The sequence below is a fragment of the Dendropsophus ebraccatus genome, chromosome 1 (assembly GCF_027789765.1).
Source record: "Dendropsophus ebraccatus isolate aDenEbr1 chromosome 1, aDenEbr1.pat, whole genome shotgun sequence".
NCBI lineage: Eukaryota > Metazoa > Chordata > Amphibia > Anura > Hylidae > Dendropsophus > Dendropsophus ebraccatus.
The window spans coordinates 219,995,149-220,021,566 of NC_091454.1; the positions used below are offsets into that span (position 1 = coordinate 219,995,149).

Genomic DNA, 26,418 nt, shown 5'->3' on the forward strand with positions numbered 1-26,418 from the left:
GCCCGAAGTTACATTGTTGATTCATACATTACCAATTTTTTTAGTTGATAAACCGTAATTTAAACTTTTATTTAAAATATTGGCCAAAAAAGAATCCCTTATTAAGGAATGAGTAAAACTCCAAAACAAACCAATAAAGATGAGAAAGAAATATCCCCAAATTTATCAAAAATTCTAATTATTTATTACATAAATTACAATGTGTATTTTAAATAAAACACCAAAATGAGAGGTAGAAATCAGAAAATTACCAATTATTCTAATTTTTCTGTTTTGCCATCAGTTTCTCTCTTGAGTTCATGTCGGGTCTGAATAGAACAATAAAACATTTTGGAAGGAACATGCAAATAACCAGGCCCCAGATTGATGATTGGATAGCAAAGATCTCCATGGCCACCATATATTTTCCTTGGGAACTGAGGGATGCGGGAATGTAGGACAACCAGACACTCAGGAAAGCCAGCATGCTGAAGGTGATGAACTTGGCTTCATTGAAGCTGTCTGGAAGTCTCCTGGCCAAGAAGGCCACAATGAAGCTGATGGAGGCCAGAAGACCAAGATAGCCAAGCATAGACCAAAAAGCTAAGGGTGACCCTTCATTACACTGAATAATCAGTACTCCCGAATTAGTTTCTGATTTGACCTCTAGAAAGGGAGGAGAGAATGTCAGCCACATAATACAAAGAAAGATCTGAATGAGGACACAAGAGATGACTATGAGATATGATACATGTGGTCTAGTCCAATGTCTTAGTTGACTACCAGGCCTTGTTGCCTTAAAAGCTATGACTACCATAATGGTTTTGGCCAAGATACAGGAAACACAAAGTGCAAATACAACACCAAAAGTCACTTGTCTTAAAAGACAGATCTCATACTGAGGATAACCAATAAAGACTAAAGAGCAGAGAAAACAGAGCGATAATGACACCAGGAGAAGACAACTTAAGGAGTAGTTATTGGCCCGAACAATGGGGGTTGTTCTGTAGCAAATAAAGAGTCCAAAGATCGCCATAGGAACCAAAGATGAGGAGATGCCAGTAGCCATTAAGGTGATGCCCAGTGGATCTTGATGTGAAAGGAATTCTCGAATCTTTGGAACACAATGATCTTGGGTTGGATTTGGCCACATATCCCAGGGACATTTTGTACATTCCAGTGAATCTTTAAAAAATATTGAAAATGGTGTTACAGCTGGAGGTTTTAAGTTCTATAGCATCATGTGTTCCAGAAAGAACTTAACAATGGTCGAAGACAGTAAAGTATTTTTTTAGGCCAAATATTTTTTTTTCTACCTGTTTGGTTGGCTATTTCTCCAGAAGGACATAGAATACACTGAAAACAGCACAATGGTTCACCTTCTCTAGCTGCTTTTCTGAAGCCTGGTGGACAACTGGGGCTACAAACCGAAAGAGGTACCTAGAAAGAATTATTGATGAAGAATATTTTTAAACAGTTCGCAGATAATGTGTACAATACAAGATATTCTTCTGAATCCTAAAATCTTTACTTTCCAATATAACCCTGCTCTGGATCTTCCAGAGTCATTATTTGCCCTGCATGCTGTTTAACACTCTAATATAAGTAATATACTGTGGAACTCAAAATCGAAAGGGTAACCAAGGACCGTCTTGAATAAAATGTATAGAGTGAGTGGTGGGCACTACCAGCTATACTCCCGAGAGTGCAGTCTCAAACAATTCAGTAGTATAAGAAAAAATGAGAGTTCACTTACCTGTAAAATTATCCTTTATTGGAAACCTTAGATACAATCCATCTTCAAAAACGGTCGTCAGCCTGGATGACAGCACCTCCAGTGAATTTGACAACTGTTTCATGCAATCAAAGCACTTCCTCTGACCTGAGTACACTGTCATTTTTTCTTATACTACTACAAAGACTCCTTTGGTCACTTTTGCCTTTCAATGGCTTACACAATAAAATGGATATATAAATTTAGTTTATTTCATGCTAGAAGAGTTTGATAATAAAAGGGAAAAATTAGAAAGTCCCTAAAGAATGTCCATAGTATCTCACCCCGTGTTGTCGGGTTCCCCACTGTATGTGGCTGGTATTAATAGTGAATACATCCCCACTGGTTATACTTGTATCATAGCTGCCCACTTTGACTTGTTGGAGTTGACCTTCAGAGCTCAGCTGCCAGTTCACTATATCGTACACAGCAGGTGGATCTCCATTCTCATCGAAAAAGAGTTGTCTACCATCGGACATGTTCAGACGTAACTTCTTCACGTAGTGCAACAACTGTGAGAAAAAAAAATACAACAGTTGTCATCAGATAGATTGGGACAGCTTTTCCCTGATTTTAAAATACACATGAAAGTTGCTTCAGTACATGCAGATTTGAAAGCTTTAAAGTTTCTCCTTTTTTGGTAAAATAAATAATTTGTCTTTTGTTTGATTGGACTTATGTTTTATACTGCTCTTAACATCTGTGAGTTCCACGCATAAGACTTATTTTTCTTAAAAAGTATCATGCACATACACTTAGGGTCCTTATTCAATCCTATACTATATAGAGTTTTACTTATATTATACTTTACAAGTATATTGCCGATCTGTTATGTGCACACAAAATAATGTGCAGTCTTGCCTCCAGATTTCCATACAGTAATTGTAGTAACATAGTAACATAGTTAATAAGGTTGAAAGAAGACAAGAGTCAAACTAGGGAAACCCCACTGTGTTAATCCAGTGGGAAGGCAAAAACCTCTATAAGGCAGATGACAATTGCCCCATCAGAGAAAAAATTCCTTCCCGACTCCAATAGCGATCAGAATAATCCCTGGATCAACATATCACCAGGAATCTAATGCCCATAACTTGTAATATTATATTGTTCAAGAAAAGCATCTAGGCCTCCCTTGAACTTATTTAATAAATTGGCCATGACAACATCATGTGGCAGAGAGTTCCACAGTCTTACCACTCATACAGTAAAGAAAATCATGGTGAAATCTAGGCATAGAGGATGCCCCCTTGTCATGGTTACAGGCCTAGGAGTAAAAAAAAAATCGCTACAAAGATCTCTGTACTGTCCATTCATATATTTGTACATTGTAATCAGATCGCCCCCTAAGACGTCTTTTTTCTAGTGTAAATAACCCCAAGCTTGATAACCTGTCCTGGTCCTGTAACCCACCCATTCCCTTAATGACCTTTGTGGCCCTCCTCTGCACCCGCCCCAGTTCAGCTGTGTCCTTCTTATATACCGGTGCCCATATGTGGTCTGACTAGTGATTTATAAATAGGCAAAATTGTGTTCTCATCTTTAGCATCTATGCCTCTTTTGATCCCATTATTTTATTAGCCTTGGCAGCTGCTGCCTGGCACTGATCACTAAAGTTGAGTTTACTGTCCACCAATACCCCCAGGTCCTTTTCGAAGCAGTTTTACCCAGTCTTTTATTATTTAGCACATAACTGTACTTATTATTTCTACGGCCCAAATGCATAACCTTACATTTATCCACATTAAACTTCATTTGCCAATTCACCGCCCAAGCCTCTAGCTTCTTCAAATCCCTCTGTAATATGATATTATCCTCCTTTGTGCTGATTACTTTACCCAGTTTAGTATCATCTGCAAAAATGGAGATTCTGCTCTGTAGCCCCTCTACAAGATCATTAATAAAAATATTAAAAAGAAGTGGACCCAACACTGACCCCTGTGGTACCCCACTAGTAACTAAAACCCAATCTGAATTTGTTCAATCAATGACCACCCTCTGTTTTCTATCACTCAACCAGTTACTTAACCATTTGCATATGTTTTCCCCGAGTCCCAGCATCCTCCTTTTATAGACCAACCTTTCATGTGGCACAGTATGAAATGCCTTTGAAAAGTCCAGATACACAACATCCACAGCCTCCCCCAGGTCCAGTCTATAACTGACCTCCTCATAGAAGCTGATCAGATTAGTCTGGCAGGATCGATCTCTCATAAATCCATGCTGGTTCTGTGTTATAACATTATTTTCATTAAGATACTCCAGTATAGCATCTCTTACAAACACTTCAAATACTTTACCTACTATAGATGTTAGACTTACGGGCCTATAGTTTCCAGGATCACTCTTTGACCCCTTCTTGAATATTGGTACCACATTAGCTATGCGCCAGTCCTGTGGAACAATCCCTGTCATTATAGAATAGGAATAAGGGTCTGTCTAACGCAGTACTTAATTCTTGCAAAACTCTGCCGTACATTCCTGTACAGAACTTTGATGTGGACGCTGACTGTAGGTGTTGCAGACGTCACTCCCTGCTGCACTAGTGAGTTGGTGACACAGCATTTTTATCTCTCATTGTCCACCCCTGGGTGGGGAGTGCAGTCCATAATGGCCCCTACAATCAATTAGATGTCAAGTCCTCCTCTCTTAACCTAGATATCTAAATGCTTCAGTGTGTCATGCCGTCACCCAACCAGATGATGTCATTATTGGAGTTAAAAACTGACACAGGACACGCAAAGGCACATATAGTAGGCCGGAGGAAGCTATTGGGTCCTTGATCTTGACATAAGTGTAGTGTTTTTCTCAAAGTAAAGTGATTTTTTTTTTTTTTTTTTTAATGTTACATTCATCAAAATGCATCTTTAGGCTAGGTTCACACTATGTAACTGTGCGGCTGTAATTGTGCGGCGGTATTTTTGGTGGTTCATGCGTACGCTGGAAAGTATACGATATACGGCTGCACAGTGCACACTATGTATGAATCTACGGCCCTATTGTAAACGGACCCGTAAAAAATGAACAAGACCATTGTTTGCGGCTGGAAATGCGGCCGTGGATTGACAGGCGGTCCGTACGGAGTACTTCAAAAATAGCCAGCAATGATGCCGAATGCCGATGCCTCTAATAGTTAATATATTAAATTAATAAAACACATTCTCTTTGTAATAAAGTCCCTTTCGTTGTTCAATAATTTAATTCTAATGAACTCATCATTGTGCAATTAAATATACTGTTAAAATAAATATATATAAATAAATGTATATTTATATATATATTTATTTTTTGACAGTATATTTAATTGCACAATAATGGATTTGTTAGAAATAAATTATTGAACAACGAAACTGATTTTATTTCAACGAAAATGTGTTTTATTAATTAAATATTAATTAGTACAGGAAGCTCCATAAGCCGTTAATTCATATTGCCGGCAATAGAGCATTCTGTACTAATCAATACTTTACTTTAATTAAAACATCAAATGTTTCTTCTAATTATGTTATCACAATAGCATTATTAGAAGAAACATTTAGAATTATGTGTGCGCTCAGCTGATTGGCTGATCGGCTGAGCGCACATATAAAGAGCCGGTCCGCAGTACAGTGACTTCATTGTGCTACGGACCAGCAAAGAGACAACATCGGGGTGAGTATAGAGCTCTCCCCACCCCCTCCCCAGCACTGCACTCCTCCCAGCAAGGAAGGGGGGTCACTTAACCCCTTCCTTGCTGGGATGGGTGCAGTCTGACATCAGTCTGGCCCCAAGGGGTTAAGGAGGATACAATACATCCTCCCTTAACCCCTTGGGGGCCAGACTGTAAGCAGCGATCTGTAAAGATGCTGCATACTGTAAGGAGCACAACACCGCTCACAATGATGGGTGTTGTGCTCCTGTTTGTGTGTTTTTTGTGTGTTTCTCCCTTTTTGTTTTTCAGATATCGGTATCCTGGGGATTACGTCGGATTCGGTGGACTACGTCGATGACCAGCGGTTGTTTTTTTTTTTTTTTTAATAAAATGGTCAATGAGGGGTGTGGGGGTGTTTTTATTTGAATAAAAAAATGTTTAACTTGTGTCTTGTCTTTATTTCTTTACTTTATAGACTTAGTAGTGGAAGCCGTCTAATAGACGGAATCCATTACTAAGTTGGGGCCTAGTGTTAGCCGGTATAAAATGGCTAACACTAACCCCTATTATTACCCCAGTACTCAATGCCACCAGGGGTACTGGGAAGAGCCGGGTGCCAGTGGTCCCGGAGCATCAAAATTGGCGCTCCTGGACCGGGCGGCAGCAGGCTGGTAAGATTTAGGCTGGGGAGGGCCTAAACCAATGGCTCTTCCCACCCTGGTGTTACCAGGCTGCTGTCGTTTGGTTTTTAACCCGGCTGGTTATAAAAATAGGGGGGACCCTATGCGTTTTTTTTTTAATTATTTATTTTTTTTTAAAAAAACCGCATAGGGTCCCCCCTATTTTTATAACCAGCCGGGTTAAAAACCAAACGACAGCAGCCTGGTAACACCAGGGTGGGAAGAGCCATTGGTTTAGGCCCTCGCCAGCCTATATCTTACCAGCCTGCTGCTGCCCGGTCCAGGAGCACCAATTTTGACGCTCCAGGACCACTGGCACCCGGCTCTTCCCAGTATTCCTGGTGGCATTGGGTACTGGGGTAATAATAGGGGGTTAGTGTTAGCCATTTTATACCGGCTAACACTAGGCCCCAACTTAGTAATGGATTCCGTCTATTAGACGGCTTCCACTACTAAGTCTATAAAGTAAAGAAATAAAGACAAGACACAAGTTAAAAAATTTTTATTCAAATAAAAACACCCCCACACCCCTCATTGACCATTTTATTAAAAAAACAACAACAAACAACCGCTGGTCATCGACGTAGTCCACCGAATCCGACGTAATCCCCAGGATACCGATATCTGAAAAACAAAAAGGGAGAAACACACAAAAAACACACAAACAGGAGCACAACACTCAGCATTGTGAGCGGTGTTGTGCTCCTTACAGTATGCAGCATCTTTAAAGATTGCTGCTTACAGTCTGGCCCCCAAGGGGTTAAGGGAGGATGTATTGTATCCCCCTTAACCCCTTGGGGGCCAGACTGATGTCAGACTGCACCCATCCCAGCAAGGAAGGGGTTAAGTGACCCCCCTTCCTTGCTGGGAGGGGTGCAGTGCCGGGGAGGGGGTGGGGAGAGCTCTATACTCACCCCGATGTGTCCTCTTCGCTGGTCCGCAGCACAATGAAGTCACTGTACTGCGGACCGGCTCTTTATATGTGCGCTCAGCCGATCAGCCAATCAGCTGAGCGCACATATAATTCTAAATGTTTCTTCTAATAATGCTATTGTGATAACATAATTAGAAGAAACATTTGATGTTTTAATTAAAGTAAAGTGATGATTAGTACAGAAAGCTCTATTGCCGGCAATATGAATTAACGGCTTACTGGAGCTTCCTGTACTAATTAATATTTAATTAATAAAACACATTTTCGTTGAAATAAAATCAGTTTCGTTGTTCAATAATTTAATTTAAACGAATCCATCATTGTGCAATTAAATATACTGTCAAAAAATAAATATATATATAAATATACATTTATTTATATACAGGTGGTCCTCGGGTTACGACGGTCTCGAGTTACGACGTTTCGTGGTTACGACACTTTGTTCCGACGCCTTGTTCCGACCTACGCGGTTCCGTCGTAAGTCGAGTACGTGCAGTGGCGGAAGAATACAGTACAGTACTGTACTATACTATACAGTGACAGGTTCCAGACTGGGAAAAACGAGTCTCCTGGCTGCTATAACGCCCTGCATTATGACTCCCAAACCTAAGCCAGACTCTGCTGATGCCACCTGATGTACCTATGTGTTTATTGATACTTATGTAGGGTACTGTGTTAGCATACAGTAGGTGTTAGGATAGGCTAAGTGTTTACAGCACAGTACTGTTATTATGGTACAGTACTGCATGAATGTATGATCCGACTTACGTCGAAATTCGGTTTACGACGCCGCGCAAGAACGGATCAACGTCGTAAGTCGAGGACCACCTGTATATATTTATTTTAACAGTATATTTAATTGCAAAATGATGGAATCGTTTAAATTTAATTATTGAACAATGAAAGGGACTTTATTACAACGAAAATGTGTTTTGTTAATTCAATATATTAACCATGAGAGTCATCGGAATCGGCATTACTGCAGAGGATCGCAAACCCCGGTAATAGCAATTCATGTAAACTGTTTCCCTGCTTTCCCAGATGCATCCAGAGGTGTTTGCATCACTTTCTTAAGATTTTATTTGTTATTTTTAGTTGAACCAGATTTCCAAGAAATGACCGTATGTTTTCAGCCGCATGTCTATTTTTTCCCACGGCCGTAGTTTCATCCGCACATTTACAGCCGCATAAAAAATACAGCCGCACACATACATAGTGTGAACATAGCCTTATATTGTATATGTACTATGCAATATTATTTTAATAGGACAGTCATTGAGACTTTAGTTAGGTCCTAGATTAAAAAACTGTGATCATCTAGCCACGGCTAATGGGTTATCCACCTGTGCCGGGGGTGGAAGGTAAGTATATACTTACCCATTTTATAACAAGTTGGAATACTCCTATGAAGTCATACATTTACCTGCCAAGGTTTAAAGTTCTGAATATCAGCACATGTTCCATTGGGGAATGGTCCATCTCCCTTCTTGCATTTAGCCAAATCACTAAGAGCTTTTGCTATTGCATGAACTGCTAGATAGATATTGTATGTTACTCTTAGACTGGAGACATCATTGAAACTGTTGTGGATGCTATCAAGACTTTCCTGGCCTGTACATTCTTTTATGACGTTTGATGGGACTTCAGAGGATGTCTGATCTTGAAACTTGCAACCAAAAACCTTTTCCCAGAGTATTTTTATGAATTGGTTTCCCACAACCATAGATGAATTGATCCTATTGAGGAAATCTCCAAATCCCGGCATGCTTCCACTATGAAAGGCAAAACCAATTGTTCCAAGAAGAAGTTTTGAATATTTATTGACTGACAAAAAAGATGAAGTAGACCAACCTTCAGTGCCAATCAATACTTTTCCTGTGACATTCTGTCTCAACATCTCATCTAGTACATAACTAAAGTGGATAACAGAAGAGACAATGACCAACGCTTTGGCCATTGAGTCTTTAATGACCCGAACAACATGTGGAGCATTTCGATCTTGCCGGCTGGTGATTGTAGTTTCGGTAAAAGCCACACAGGCTCCAGCTTTTATTATCTCGCTCTTGACCAATTGGATAGCTTGCAGTCCGTAATCATCATCGTTGGCCACCAAACCAATCCAGGTCCATCCAAAGTGCAACACCAGCTGTGCTAGACCCCGAGACTGGAAGTCATCACTAGGGACTGTTCTAAAGAATGATGGGAACTGGATACGGTTACTGAGGAGAGAACTTGTGGCAAAGTGACTAATCTGTCGGAAAAATCAAGAACATCATGCATCATTTACATAACTTATTTAACACATTTAATGAGATCAACTTCAAATTATTTCACGTTTCTCAAAGATGAGAAAATTGAACATCACAGAGAAGTCAGAAGATAGCACCATTGATGAATAATGAAACCCGTGATTCATGGAGAAATATTCTAGAAACCAGCTGGATCTCCATCAAATTTTAATCACGAGGAATAGTAAAAACAATAATCTATATCTTGGACAGTCCCTTTAAAGAATGTAGTCTCCTAGCTCATTGACTGAACCAGGTGGGTTCTGCTTTTCTAGTACATCAAAACACACAGAAATGATCTATTATTGGTAAAGTTGGCTGCCACGTTTCACTTTGAACACCCTCTTCATGGGGAAAATAGCAATAACTTACCTGGCCGATTATCGACCATTCAGGCCGAAAATCATTCAATGTAAGAGCAGAAGGAAAAGCATAGAGCAGACCACTTCCAAAGACTAGGGGGGGAAGATTTATGAAGACCGGCGTCCAAGTACGCCAGTCTTATATTAAGCCCTGCCCCCTTTTTCGCGGCAGGATTCACTAAGAGGCGTACGCCTCTTAGTGAATCTGGCCGGCCGGGCACCTGAACCAGCAAGTGTAGACTTGCGTCATGATTTGCGCCTGGGAGCAGGCGTAAATCATGATAAATGAGGTGTGGGAGGAGGCCATGCCTCCCCATTGGGAGAGAGGGGAGCACGGGAGGTGTACGCCAGGGAGAAGGGGCAAATCTGAACCTTCTCTCTGGCGTATGTTTCGTCAACCCGCCCTCTATCTTTACCCCCCATGATCTCATAGGGGTCCCCTATCCTGTGGATAGCAGACAAGTTAATTTTCCATGGACAACCTCTGTATGGCCAAGAATAAGCTATAACATTATAACTTTAATGCAAAAATACTGGAAAATAATTCCTAAATATTGACCAGGTGTTCGCGTTGCACATTTACATTTTTATGACTACTTTTCTTTGATTTAGGATTGTTGCTGGCCATGTCAGGAGAAAGGGGGCACTATGCGCCAGTACATTTAAAGCAACTCTGTATCCACAATCTGACCCCCCACACACACACAAACACCCAAACCGCTTGTACCTTTGGATAGCTGCTTTTAATCCAAGATCTGTCCTGTGGGCCATTTGGCAGGTGATGCAGTTATTGTCCTAAAAAACAACTTTTGAACTGGCAGCCCTGAGTCAAACTGCTGTGGCCGAGACTGTGTATGCATTAGGCTGGCACAACCTTTCTGTCCCTTGTCCCCGCCCTCTTCATCATTAGGAATGCCCCAGGCAGATTTTCTACTATTCATGACCTGTGTCAGCACGGCACATGGGCTGAATCGTTAAGGCACCTGTGGAATGTTCAGACAGGAGAAAATGTTCTAGGGGCATTCCTAATGATGAAGAGGGTGGGGAGTAGGGACGGAGGGGTGTTGCAATGCAAAGTCTTAGGTACTCTAGGCCACGCCAGTTTGACTCAGGGCTACAAGTTTGAGGCTATGTTTACACTACGTAAGAGACCGGCCGTTCCGTGACCTGGCCGGGTCACGGAACGGCCAGTCTCTGCAAAGAGCGTCAGCATCAGCGTGCTTGCGCATCAGAACCCTCATAGCACACAATGAAACTAAGAGTATACGCTCCGGCCGGGATCCCATAGAAGAATAGGCAGTGTTCCACTCTGTACAAAGTACAGCCATTGTTGCTGATGACAACGGCTGTATATTTACGTAGTGTGAACATAGCCTAAAAGTAGTTTTTTTTGGACAATAACTGCATTTTACTGGTCTTATTGTTTCTAATTCCTCTTTTTTTTGATAAACTTCCATCGTGAGGAATTTTTCAATATGGTTTTGGCTAAGTTACATATTTGTCTATAAATGTGCCTAGGATAATAACCAGAAAACATGTTCTTTAATATAGATTCCAGGAACATGGTTCCACAACTTAGTGAAGAAAAAATGCAATCATCAATTATAAAATTATAATGGCCATCAACAAATTTATTCATAAATATAATAATTTTGTTACATTAGATACATTTATCAATAAGGCCAAGAGAAATCTTAGGAAGTGATGGGCGGCCTCATGAACATTTGGTTTCAACCGGTTAACTCAACCTAAAAAAAATATTTTGGCGGTCCGGACTTTGATCCTAAGCTTTGAACAGAACAGAACCCTATTTAAGTCAATGGGAACCTGAACTTTGGGCCACAAAAATGGCTATAAAAAGGATATTGGAAGGGGTAGAGGGCTGCAAATGCAACCAAAATGTGGGTTAACAACCAGACAAGCTAATTCAAAATAAATTAAAATGTCACATTTCATTTTTATAGAAATTTTAAGCATTTTTGTTTTTTTACTGTAAAACAGCAACAAGGGATTAATAAGAAGATTAAACTGTTGCGACCTTCTGCAGTGTGGAGAGCAGCTAGGAGGGCAGCGCTGAAGATGCAGAGCATGCCAAAGAGTCATGACAACATTCTAGACCCCACATGGACTGGAGCCTATGAGAAAATGGAGGAAGAGGAGGTGAACACGCAGGCCCAGCCCCCCATTGGCCCATAACGTGGTATGGGCCACCGTGCCCAGGGCACACCAAAGCCAACGCAGAGGAGATCACTGGCGTGGCATCACTGCTGGCAAAGTGCAATGATGACAAGATATGGGTGGTATGCATTTTGTGCCGCCAGGAAGGGGTAGAGGTCTGCAAAATAAATTAAAATGACGTTAACAACAGGAATATGAATAGGCAGCAACTGGAGTAGGAATATGTAACAATTGAGGTAGGGATGTGTAAAAAATGGGGAAGGGATAGGTAACAACTAGGGTGGGTATGTCTGCTAAATTGGCATCCCTGATTCGAGAAGATGCAACTCTCTCTGAAAGGACTTCACTGTTTAAGTGGCCCTAACTATTTTCCATTAGCTGTTACTGTCTGTGCTGTCGTGCAGCATAGACTTTTTTTTAATACACTTGACAAAACTATGGCAGTGGCCTCTGACTATGAACAATGAACAGAGTTGTGTTTCAATATAAACAAGAAACCTTTTTTGGTAGGTTTTGCAGTGGACCAACTATTTTTTCTGGCCTTTGACTATTAACAATGAGCACAATTGTGGATAAATTTGAATATGAAACTTTTTTTTCCTTTTTTGGACTATGCAGTGGACCAAGCTATTTCCCCAGACTCCAACTATTAACTATGAGCGCTGATGTTGTGCTTGACGCAAAAATGGTATGGAACCAGCTCCAGCAAGTGCGTTAAAAAAGTAGAATTTTTGATTTCATAAACATAGATTAAAAAGAAACCGCCTACATGTTTTAGAGCCCAAGCTTCTTAGTCATGGTATGCCCTGCAACCATGAGAATTTAGACACCTATATCGATTGAAATTATACAGGAAAAAGAAGCATCTGAACTGGTATTATGGCGACTGTTATGAACACCCGCCATAATCAGTCAATGAAGACTTCACCAGATTCCGAAGAGGCAAGAAAACATGAGATCTTACTAACTAAGAAATGATCAAAAGAGTACCCCAGCACTTACTTGTGGATACCTGTATAGTCCCAGTATATGAGCCAGTGAAATTGTTTCCGTTGATGAAGAATGTCCAATCACTGCAGCCAACTGGGTGTCCTGGTTACATTGGTAGTTGGGCAGAGGTTTTCCATGTCCATTCATAATCTGTAGAGTTCCTGATACTGCAGATGGGAGGACTGCACAGGAGTCATAGAGCTGGAATCCCAAGGTGATGTTTGGCAAAAAATCAGGGGTTTTGTTAATTTCCTCCACCGCAAAATGCACGGCTTGGGCGCGCTGGTAGGCTTCTAACAAGGGTCTGAGGATGACACAGAATAAATAGCTTTTTATCAGTTGACTTTATACATCCTGGAGGTCCATAATTCTATCTGCAAACGCCAGGCTCTCCAAAGTGACCTACCTGTCTTCCTAGCCGCTGTGTGTGCAGTATCCCAGTGCCATCACAACTAGCAGTAATCCTGTACAATAAGTCTTTAACACTTTTTTCTTAGTTCTGCATATGTGAATATTATAAAACTGATACTTTGCTGAGATTTGATATCTCTGTGGGTTCATGTGAGATATGATTCCATACATGCACTTACATGCTAAGGCTATGTTCACACTACGTATATGTCCGGCCGCATATTTTCTCGTCCGGACATATACGCGTTAAACTCCGGCCGGGAATTTATGCAAGTTGCGGCCGGCTACGTACGGACCGCGAACTTACGCCCGTAGTCTACTTACTCTTCCCGAGCGCCCTACGTAGCGATCTGATAGCGGTCTTTTACTTGGAAATCTTCGCCTAGCCCCGGACACCCCACAGAACCTTTTGGATTGGCACAAAAAGCTTGCAAAATGAAGAAATCACCACTACGTATGAAACCGCATGTTATGCTACGGGCGTAAGTTACTGCATTTTCGTCCTCAAACAATGGTCTGGTTAATTTTTTACGGTGCCGCATAGGATCCGGGCGTAAGTTCGTACGTAGTGTGAACTGTGCAGCCGTACATCGTATACTTTCCATTGTACGCAAACTACGTAAGTCTCCGACCGCTTATTCACGGAACGTGCTATGTCAGGAGACTTACGTAGTGTGAACATAGCCTAAAAGTGATTTCAGCTGACCAGGAGTGATAAGGCTTCCTGTCCTGGTGACTATGTGAGTGCCAGATGTTAAGTTTAAATGTCAGTGTTCTTAAAAAAAAAAGAAAAAAAAAAAAAAGAAAATGAAAATGTTCCTGGTCGCGAAAGAGGGACACTGGCCTTGTCCAGAAGTGGTTAATGACTTACATGTGACACAGTAAATGGTATTCATTTTGCTTGGTGACATGGGGTGGTTAGGATTAGGGTGCCCATACACTTTTAATAAGTTAAGACCAAGAGCGATCCCATCTGTTCACCCTATCGATGTGAACACTCAGCCCAGCCCAGTGTACTGAACAGAGAGAAAGGGAGTAGGTAGTTAGTGCCTAAAAAAGAGTGCTTGAAGCTTTTCACCTCTGTAGAGAAAGAGTTGGGCGGCCTCCAGACACATTACCCAGTCCCACCAAAACTTCCAGAGGTGGCCGGCTATTGCCTACTAAGGATTTAAGTCATTTTGTCTTTACTTTTTAACAATAGAGGATAATCAAACTTCTTAAAGGCGACTAGTTATTTGGAGGACTAATAAATAATAAAATGGCCAAATTATTCATTTATTTAATATTTTAACCTAATTGACCTAAATCAACTTTCAGCCTTTGGTCATTTATCCTTCTATTTATTAGGCTAAAGCCACTTATACAAACATAAAAACATAATGCATTCCCTTATCTCTATTGATGCTCCTGGACACTAGGAAAGATTATGAGGCTCTAACGTTTGAGGAGTATCAGGTTACTGCAGAGCATCTCACACTGAAGTCAATGGGAAACTTCTCCCAGTTTTCTAGGGCTTGATCCAGCTTTATTCGAGACCCAGGGAGGAGCGGTACAGAGTGGCACTGAGTTTAAAGCCAGACAGCTGATAAGCTGCCACCCAAGCTCTGTAAATTCGACAACCCCTAGTTTCAAGACTTAGACTTAGATCAACTTAGACTTGGCTAGTACCTGGTTTTCCAACCAAAAATGATTAATCCTTGATTTACAGATTGCCCACTTCCAGAACTCCCACCGATCATCTAATTGGCTCCATGGAAATGCCAAAAGTCTCCGCTCTGTACATTGTAGTGGGGCTGCCGGGTTACTACAGAGCAGCCCCCAGGGCAGGATCCAGCTTTTCCCCACACCCGGCCGATAAGCTGACTGGCGAGGCTCACAAAGAGATTCGCTTAATTTTTCACTTAAATTCGCTGCTCCTTCCTCGAAACCTAGGGGATGACGTTTACCTACTGTAACCCTAAATAAAACATAGAAAAAAAAAACCTTACGCCAGACAGATGGTAGGACCAGGCCTCTCCCTGTAATCGATGTTTGGGTATGTATTATCCATGTGAACATTCATTGTGGCTCCGATGGTTATATTCCCATCCATGAACATGGCTGGTGTGACCTCTCCGCCGGTCATTCTACAACTAGACTCAATGCAGTTGCAGAAGTGCAGGATGTAGAGCATGTACCGAAGCCGCATTGTCTGTAAAAATTAGGGCATCAGGTGTAGAACTGCTTCATATATTGCATAGTCCTCAGTATTAAACCTGAACCCTGCAATAAAATAATAAGAAGGAATTAATCTTGGTGGCCCGGTGGTTGGTGAAGTTGGCTTGTAGATCTCGGGCTACAAGTTCAAATCCAACAATTGTCATCTGTATGGTGTTTGTATAAATTTACTCCCCTATTCCTAGTGCATATTGATAGATTCCTACAGTTTATATCCCAGTGGGGGTTGTGTACAGTGCTGCAGAGTATGTTGCTGCTATATAAAGGAATTATACTTAGGTATGGCAGCAATTTGTAATTATTCCTATGAAATAAGACACAAGAAGGAAAGTTTTACCATAAGAGAACCACACACAGCTAAGCTAAAGCCTTATTCACACTTCCGTGAAGCTGTCCTTGATTGGGAACAATATTATAGCCCATTGTTTTCTATTGAGCTATTCACGGGTTCTGATTTTTTCACGGATCCACAATTTGTCCTGTGAAAAAATAGGACATGTCATGACAAGATGACGGGACAGATTCCCCCATAGAAGTCTATGAGATACGTGTTGTTTACGGATTGCAAAGATCTAACATCCAAGCAATCCGTGAAAAACATGGATGTGATTTAATTAGTGTAATTTAAAAAGCTTTAAACAGACCTGAGAAAAACACGGACACGGATGCAAAACAGATGCAATCACGGATGGTTTTTCACAGATCACGGAGGTAAATAGCAGACTTCATCCACTGACCTTCAAAATTACTGAATGAAGAAGATGCTTTTTTCATCCGTTTTAAGAAAAAAAGAAAACTATGAAAAAACTCCTTTATTTATGTGCATCAGTTTGGATCGGTCTTTCCATTGACTTCTATTATTACAAAACCAAACATGTTTTTGCGTACGCTAAAAAATCAGATGTGTTTTGATTAGAGATGAGCGAACCTGGAGCATGCTCAAGTCCATCCGAACCCGTACGTTGGGCATTTGATTAGCGGTGGCTGCTGAAGTTGGATAAAGCCCTAAGGCTATGTGGAAAAAATGGATATAGTCATTGGCTGTATCCATGTTTTCTAGACAACCTTAGAGCTTTATCCAAGTTCAGCAGCCACCGCTGTTCAAATGCTGAACGATTGGGTTCGGATCTACTCGAACCCGAACCCGGTTTGCTCATCTCTAGTTTTGATGCTTTTTTTTTTATATAATGTAAGTCAATGAAAAAAAACGGATCAAAACGGATGCACACAAATGCAGGAGCTTTTTATCCCCTTTTTTTTTTTTTTGCATAAAACAGATGGAAAAATGGACTGTAACAATGCAGTGTGACCCCGGCTTTATATAGTCGTACTATTAATCATACTATAGTATACTATTACACCATATTGCTATATTACTCTCACCTCATATATCTCTCCCCGTAGTATTCCCGTATACTTACTATATATAAAAATCTCTCGTCCATCCTGGGAATAATATCCATAATTACACATGTCAGTGATTTCCTGTATATAGACGCTCGGTCCCAGCACGGATATCATCATCATCCTCAGAATATAGGAGAAATGATATATAATGAGATAATCGGCTGTGTGACCTGTGGGACCCGTCTCCTAAGTGTAATGAATACATAAATGGAAAAGCACAAAAGAATCTACATTTTAAAAAGTGAATGCCTGGCCATATGTCTCTCCATCCTCTATAGGAGTCTGAACTCTTCATCCATTTGACCACAAATATGGCACGTAGTTGTATATGATGACAAATAAAATATCCTGGCCCTGCCAAATGTATAAAGCACTTGGTCACTGTTGTTATCAGGCATTCATCCGAACCTAAAACGGACCTTGCAATAACGGCTGAATAATTGCAACTACAATAGTGAGAGTGTGATAGGGTAGAGTTTCGTGTAGTTGCAGTTGCTATTACAATGAAAAAAGTAGAAAAAAACAAAGTGCAAAAATAGTGAAAAAAACATTGCCGCACCCTTTAATAGTTAATACTTAATTAATAAAACAAATTTTCGTTAAAAAAAAAAAAACATTTTCGTTGTTCAATAGCATAATTAAAAGGAATCCATGCTTTTGCAATTAAAAATACTGTTATTAAAAAAATAAATATATAAATAAATGTGTATATATATATATATACTGATTTATTTACAGTATATTTAATTGAAAAAGCATGGATTCGTTTTAATTATGTTATTGTACAAGGATAATAACTTTCTTAGAATAAATATTTGCTTTATTAATTAAATATTAACTATTTAATGGAGCTATATTAATGCATGGGTCGGGTGCAGTGCACCCGGTCCATGGAGTTTAAAGGGTTAAGTAGTGATGCAGTAGCATCACTACTAAAGCTCTGTGGCAGTACAGTAAGGAGAGGTGCATAGCACACCCCTCCTTACAGTACAGGAACAGGGAATCCCTTAATTAAGTGGGGATTCCCCGCCCTACGGGGTTTCCCACCGAGAAGCAGAAAGCGGTCTGATTCTTAGCTGGAAATTTAAAATCCCCTGCACAGAAGTTACAGTCTGGCTCCCAGGGGCTTAAGTCCTTGGGAGCCAGACTGTAACTCTCATGCCTATGCTGGAGGTCACCCAGCTTTCCCACCATCCTGTAAGGTTAACCATAACAGGATCCTGGGAAAGTTTTGAGACCTCCAGCATAGGCATGAGAGTTACAGTCTGGCTACCAGGGACTTAACCCCTTACTTGCTGTTTGTTTTTGCTTGTGTTTTTTCTTTTTTGTTTTTCAGATACCGGCACGCAGAGGATTCCCGGACTTCTAGCAACTATGGACAAAGCAGCAGGTAAGCCCCAGCCATCACCCCTCCCCCACCACCCCATGCAGATCGCACTGCATCTGCCCTAGCAAGGGAGGGGACACTTAACCCCCTTCCTTGCTGGTGCAGGTACAGTGCTAGAACAGTCTGGTTCTCCGCACAGTCTGTTACCAGGCTGCTGTTGCTTGGTTTTTTACCCGGCTGGTTATGAAAATAGGGGGGATCCTATGCGTTTTTTTTTTTTAATAAATAAATAATTTTAAAAACAAACGCATAGGGTCCCCCCTATTTCCATAACCAGCCAGGTTAAAAACCAAGCAACAGCAGCCTGGTAACACCAGGGTGGGAAGAGCCATTGGTTTAGGCCCTCCCCAGCCTAAATCTTACCAGCCTGCTGCCGCCCGGTCCAGGAGCGCCAATTTTGACGCTCCAGGACCACTGGCACCCGGCTCTTCCCAGTACCCCTGGTGGCATTGGGTACTGGGGTAATAATGGGGGGGGGGTAGTGTTAGCCATTTTATACCGGCTAACACTAGGCCCTGACTTAGTAATGGATTCCGTCTATTAGACGGCTTCCACTACTAAGTCTATAAAGTAAAGAAATAAAGACAAGACACAAGTGAAAACTTTTTTTTATTCAAATAAAAACACCCCCACACCCTTCATTGACCATTTTATTGTACAGTAAAGTCTGCCGATCATCAACGTAGTCCAAACAAATCCGACGGAATCCTCTGCATGCCGGTATCTGAAATACAAAAAGAAAAAACACAAGCAAAAACAAACAGCAAGTAAGGGGTTAAGTCCCTGGGAGCAAGACTGTAACTCCCATGCTTATGCTGGAGGTCACCCAGCTTTCCCAGGGTCCTGTAAGGCTAACCCTTACTGGATGGTGGGAAAGCTTGGTGACCTCCAGCATAGGCATGGGAGTTACAGTCTGGCTCCCAGGGATTTAAAGGGGTAGTGCGGCGCTAAAAAAATTATTCACAGAATAACACACATTACAAAGTTATACAACTTTGTAATGTATGTTATGTCTGTGAATCGCCCCCTTCCCGTGTCCCACCACCCCCGCCCATGTACCCGGAAGTGTGTGGTGCATTATACATTACCTGATCCGTGTCGAGGGCCGTCCGCTATTTTGTGCCAAATGTCATCTTCGGTCGGACCGCGTCATCAGCTGATCGCGGCTGAGCACAGTTGTGACGCGGTGGAGGGGGGATGGCGGCAGGGATTCGGCCGTGCGTCCGAAGATGATGTTTGGCACAAAATAATGGACGGCCCTCGACACGGATCAGATAATGTATAATGCACCACACACTTCCGGGTACACGGGCGGGGGTGGTGGGACAAGGGAAGGGGGCGATTCACAGACATAACATACATTACAAAGTTGTATAACTTTGTAATGTGTGTAATTCTGTGAATAATTTATTAGCGCAGCACTACCCCTTTAACCACCTGGGAACCAGACTGTTCTAGCACTGCACCAGCAAGGAAGGGGGTTAAGTGTCCCCTCCCTTGCTGGGGAAGATGCAGGCGAATCTCCAAGTGGTGGTGGGGGAGGGGTGATGGCTGGGGCCTTCCTGCTGCTTTGTCCATAGTTGCTAGCAGTCCCGGAGTGTCCCGATAAGCCCCGCCCCCACGACCTAAGCCCCGCCCCGCGATCGGGAGCATCCAATACAGGGGCGGGGCTTATCGTCACGGGGCTTACCGGACATACCAGGACTGCTACCAACTATAGACAAAGCTGCAGGTAAGCCCCAGCCATCACCCCCCTCACCCCCCACCCCATGGAGATCCACTGCATCTGCCCCAGCAAGGGAGGGGACACTTAACCCCATTCCTTGCTGGTGCAGGTGCATTGCCAGAACAGTCTGGCTCCCAGGGGGTTAAGTCCCTGGGAGCCAGACTGTAACTCTCATGCCTATACTGGAGGTCACCCAGCTCTCCCAGGATCCTTTTAGGGTTAACCTTACAGGATGGTGGGAAAGCTGGGTGACCTCCAGCATAGGCATGGGAGTTACAGTCTGGCTCCCAAGGACTTAGGGCCCTATTCCACTGGAAGATTATTGTTTGCCTAATCATTAACGATTAACGATCTCAAACGACCGCTATTGCGAAAGACCTGAAAATGTTCAGTCATTTCCATGGAACGATAATCGTTACTTATGTTCGTAATTGCGATCATTTTTTCTTCGCTATTTATTCGCTATTGCGTTCGTATCTATTGCAAACGAACGAACAATGTCTTATTCAATGCAAACGATTTGCGAACGTTTTGCGAACGAGCAATGATAAAAATAGGTCTAGGTCTTATAAAGCGATCAACGATTTCTCGTTCGGTCGTTAATCGTTAACTGCATTTCAACCGAACGATTATCGTTTAGATTCGAACGATTTAACGATAATCTGAACAATAATCGTCCGGTGAAAAAGGCCCTTAAAGGACAACTCCGACGAAATTTTCTTTTAGCTTATTTAACACACATTACACATGCGCACCAGCAGCCTTTTCATTGGCTGGAGCGCATCACATGGCTTCCAGCTTGCTCAGCCCTGATTGGCTGAGGTTGCTGGAAGCCATGTGATGCGCTCCAGCCAATGAAAAGGCTGCCAGTGCGCAAGCGCACTGGCAGCCTTTTCCATCCCCAGGACCCGGAAGTCAGAGACATCGCTGGACGGTGGATGGCGGGGACGGTGAGGCGGACGGCGGGCGAATGGAGTGGCGATCATCACCGGAGGGATGGTGAGTATGGTGTCTGTGTGTGTCTGTGTTTTTTTTTTTTTTTTTTTTGGGGGGGGGGGGGGGTCCCGCCGGAGTTGTCCTTTAAGCCCCTGGGAGCCAGACTGTAACTTCTGTGCAGGGGATTTTAAATCTCCCGCTGAGAAGCAGACCGCTTTCTGCTTCTCGGTGGGAAACCCCATCGGGCAGGGAATCCCCACTTAATTAAGGGATTCTCTGCTCCTGTACTGTGAGAAAGGTGCGCTATGCACCTCTCCTTACTGTACAGCCACAGAGGGTTAGTAGTGATGCTACTGCATCACTACTTAACCCCTTAAACTCCATGGACCGGGTGCACTGCACCCGACCCATGAATTAATACAGCTCCATTAAATAGTTAATATTTAATTAATAAAGCAGATATTCGTTTTAAGAAAGTTATTTTCCTTGTACAATAACATAATTAAAATGAATCCATGCTTTTTCAATTAAATATACTGTAAATAAATCAATATATATATATATATATATATATATATACACACATTTATTTATATATTTTTTTTTAATTAACAGTATATTTAATTGCAAAAGCATGGATTCCTTTTAATTATGTTATTGTACAAGGAAAATGTTTTTTTAGAATGAAAATTTGTTTTATTAATTAAATATTAACTATTAGAGGGATCGGCATTATTGTCGGGGATCGCTAACCCCGTAATGCCGATTCCTGTAATACTGTTTCCCTCCTTTCCCAGATGCATTCCAGAAGTGTTTGCATCACTTTCTTAAGATTTTATTTGTTATTGTTATTTTAACCAGATTTGTTACAAACTTTCTCAAAGTTCGGTTCGGTGATGAACCAAACTTTTTGCTAAGTTCGTAACGAATCTGGTTCCTTACAGTTCGGTTCGTTCATCCTTAGTACTCTGTAAAAAAAAAAAAATCTATCTATCTATCTATCTATCTATCTATCTATCTCCTATCTATCTATCTATCTATCTATCTCCTATCTATCTATCTATCTATCTCCTATCTATCTATCTATCTATCTATCTATCTATCTATCTATCTATCTATCAACTATCTATCTATCTCCTATCTATCTATCTCCTATCTATCTATCTATCTATCTATCTATCTATCTATCTCCTATCTATCTATCTCCTATCTATCTATCTCCTATCTATCTATCTATCTATCTATCTATCTATCTATCTATCTATCTATCTCCTATCTATCTATCTATCTATCTATCTATCTATCTATCTCCTATCTATCTATCTCCTATCTATGTATCTATCTATCTATCTATCTATCTATCTATCTATCTATCTCCTATCTATCTATTATCTATCTATCTATCTATCTATCTATCTTTCTATCTATCTATCTATCTATTATCTATCTATCTATCTATCTATCTATCTATCTCCTATCTATCTATCTATCTATCTATCTATCTATCCATCTATCTATCTCCTATCTATCTATCTCCTATCTATCTATCTATCTATCTATCTATCTATCTATCTATCTATCTATCTAAAAATGATACAGAGCAGCACCACAGGATCAGTTTGGTTGGTGCCAGCGGATAGTCCCTGCCAGGGACTTAGGTAGCTAATCAAATAGAGAAGTATTCCGCAGCACACAGGTATAAGTGCAAAAAAATCGTTGGATTTATTACATCAGTGCAAAAACAAAACACGGCATAAGGTGAGACGCGACGTTTCGATGATCTCCATCATCATTTTCAAGCGTGAAAATGATGATGGAGATCATCGAAACTGGGTCGTTTCCATGAATGAAAAATAATTGTTAGTAAGTACCAGATCCAAAAGCCTAAGGATGAAGTCACTTTCTTTAGGAGAACATCCCAGTGTGGGTAATAGGGACTGTATGGAACTCATGCCCCTTTGATGGTCAATGGAGGTATACAGACTGACTATATCGTAAGTAACAAAGATGGCATTCGGAGGGATATCAGTCTGCTGCAATTTCACTAGGAAGTCAGTAGTGTCCCTTAGGTATGATTTAGCATTTTCTGCTAGGGGTCTAAGTACCCTGTCAAGAAATATAGAGATGTTGCTGAGAATCGAACCTCGACCGGACACAATGGGTCTGCCCGGTGGGTTTGTTATGTTCTTGTGAATTTTTGGTAGGAAATATAAAGTAGGCATTACCGGATACTTTACGACCAAAAATTCTGATGTCTGTTCGTCTATGATGTTCAGTGTTGTAGCTTCTTGTAGGATGTGGTCGATTTTCCTCTGAATTGAGAACTTGGGATCAGCAGAAATAATGGAATATACCTCCCTGTCGTCAAGTTGTCGTTGTGCCTCCTGTATATACTTGCTACGATCCATGACCACAATTGCACCCCCTTTGTCAGCGGGCTTGATGATTAAATTGTGATCATGGATCAAGTTATTAAGTGCCTGTAAATCAGTGGATGTAATATTAGGATGTAATACTTTATCCCCCACATTCTTTCTCAAAATACATAAGTCATTCTTAATCAGTGTGTGAAATGTTTCAATTGTGGAAGACATGTATGGTGGCATAAAATCACTGTCTTGTCGTAAACCAAGTCTTTTCAAGTCAAATAATTTAACAGTACTAGAACTTTGTGTGATCTGAACCGGATTCTTGTTAAACCAAACACGTAAGTTCAATCTTCTGATAAATTGTGTCACATCTATATCAAGCTGAAACCAATCAACAATGGGACTTGGACAATAATTTAAACCCCTAGACAATAAATGCAATTGCTCAAGTGTAAGGGGATAAGAAGAAATATTTACCACGTTGGGACGGGGTTCTTTTTCTTGTTGCTGGTCTTGGAGGTTTGGCTCCTGTTCACTCTCGGCGTTTTCTGTTTTGTAGAGTCCATTTCTTTTTCTTTTTCGGCCCCCTCTTCGGTTCTGACGTCCTCTTGGGGGCGTACTCCTAAAAAAGGCCTCTGTTCGTCGTTAGTAGATGCAGTGCGATTGTAATCAGTCCTTTTAGTTGTTGTTGGTTTCCTTGTTGTTTCTTGTGAATTGGTGGTAGTCCATAAGTAGATCTTGCCCGTAAGATAATCTTGACAATCACGGTACCATTTTCTTCTTTTTTCTTCCTGAAGATCTGTTTTGAAAGAATCCAAAAATTTCTTTTGTTTAAGATGATATTTATCAAAGTCATCAGAAGTCATGGCTGCCTGTAGTGAAGTTTCCATGGCTTGCATTTTGGCCGTAATCTCACGTAGTTGTCTTTGCATGCTTTCGATATGTAATAATATCAAGTCCAAAGCATATTTATTAGATACCATTTCAAATTTTCTTCTAAATTCCATATCCTCTAATAACATTGTAGGTTTAAGTCTGGACCGCATACCGCGAGGGATGCGTTTAACACTGTGATAGCGTCCCAATGTTGAAATATGTAATCTCAATGTAATAGCTTTTTTAGAAAGGAATTCATAGTTACGTTGTAGGTCAATCGTAGATGGAATGTCCAGGAACTCAGAGTCGTCTTCTATTTCCTCCTTGATTCTCTCTGCATCCGTATCAGAATAGGAAAGAGTCTGTGTTGCAGGTACAGCGGCAGTCCGTATAATACCTTCCATAATGGTATAGAAAGAGATATGATCTCTGTAGCGTGTGCAAAACTCTTTGGTCAAGGTAAATAAGCAGTGGAAGTGAGTTGCACTACAAGTCCCAATGAGGCGGGTGCCGGCTGACTTAGTTCAGACCACGAACCTTTGATCCATAAAGTAGTGATGATCAGCGGCACACCAAATAGCTTCAAAAACGTGGAAATTTATTCAAAGGAGCAAAACATTCATAAGGTGCAGCACAGCATAGCACGACGTTTCGGTGGAGTATCCGCCATTTTCAAGTGCAAGGAAATGAACTCAGGTGATCATTTAAATATACACACATGGTAAAAAAGCAAAAACGTGATAGGTGCATACATATGTCAATCAAAGTAAGGGGCCAATTGGTCCGAAGTAGTGATACATCACATACAGGTGAGTGTTACATGTATAATGAGATACAAGTGCGCAATATGTATAGTGCGAACAAAACACTTGAAAAACATAATGTATACATAGAAACTATTGTGATGTATACAAAAATACAATTGGAGTATACCACATATCCGGGATTTTTTGAAGCTATTTGGTGTGCCGCTGATCATCACTACTTTATGGATCAAAGGTTCGTGGTCTGAACTAAGTCAGCCGGCACCCGCCTCATTGGGACTTGTAGTGCAACTCACTTCCACTGCTTATTTACCTTGACCAAAGAGTTTTGCACACGCTACAGAGATCATATCTCTTTCTATACCATTATGGAAGGTATTATACGGACTGCCGCTGTACCTGCAACACAGACTCTTTCCTATTCTGATACGGATGCAGAGAGAATCAAGGAGGAAATAGAAGACGACTCTGAGTTCCTGGACATTCCATCTACGATTGACCTACAACGTAACTATGAATTCCTTTCTAAAAAAGCTATTACATTGAGATTACATATTTCAACATTGGGACGCTATCACAGTGTTAAACGCATCCCTCGCGGTATGCGGTCCAGACTTAAACCTACAATGTTATTAGAGGATATGGAATTTAGAAGAAAATTTGAAATGGTATCTAATAAATATGCTTTGGACTTGATATTATTACATATCGAAAGCATGCAAAGACAACTACGTGAGATTACGGCCAAAATGCAAGCCATGGAAACTTCACTACAGGCAGCCATGACTTCTGATGACTTTGATAAATATCATCTTAAACAAAAGAAATTTTTGGATTCTTTCAAAACAGATCTTCAGGAAGAAAAAAGAAGAAAATGGTACCGTGATTGTCAAGATTATCTTACGGGCAAGATCTACTTATGGACTACCACCAATTCACAAGAAACAACAAGGAAACCAACAACAACTAAAAGGACTGATTACAATCGCACTGCATCTACTAACGACGAACAGAGGCCTTTTTTAGGAGTACGCCCCCAAGAGGACGTCAGAACCGAAGAGGGGGCCGAAAAAGAAAAAGAAATGGACTCTACAAAACAGAAAACGCCGAGAGTGAACAGGAGCCAAACCTCCAAGACCAGCAACAAGAAAAAGAACCCCGTCCCAACGTGGTAAATATTTCTTCTTATCCCCTTACACTTGAGCAATTGCATTTATTGTCTAGGGGTTTAAATTATTGTCCAAGTCCCATTGTTGATTGGTTTCAGCTTGATATAGATGTGACACAATTTATCAGAAGATTGAACTTACGTGTTTGGTTTAACAAGAATCCGGTTCAGATCACACAAAGTTCTAGTACTGTTAAATTATTTGACTTGAAAAGACTTGGTTTACGACAAGACAGTGATTTTATGCCACCATACATGTCTTCCACAATTGAAACATTTCACACACTGATTAAGAATGACTTATGTATTTTGAGAAAGAATGTGGGGGATAAAGTATTACATCC

General features: G+C 41.1%; 1 protein-coding gene across 1 annotated transcript; it reads right to left on the reverse strand.

The window, feature by feature from the left end:
- Window positions 1-259: 259 nt before the first annotated feature.
- LOC138784551 (vomeronasal type-2 receptor 26-like) lies at window positions 260-24,546 on the reverse strand. The gene is made up of 8 exons (XM_069960156.1): window positions 23,744-24,546; window positions 22,769-23,690; window positions 18,871-18,959; window positions 12,826-13,117; window positions 8,419-9,246; window positions 2,089-2,265; window positions 1,296-1,419; window positions 260-1,164 (listed from the first exon to the last, which is right to left on the reverse strand). Exons 1-8 carry the CDS (start codon window positions 24,544-24,546, stop codon window positions 260-262), a joined length of 4,140 nt encoding a protein of 1,379 aa, XP_069816257.1.
- Window positions 24,547-26,418: the final 1,872 nt, after the last annotated feature.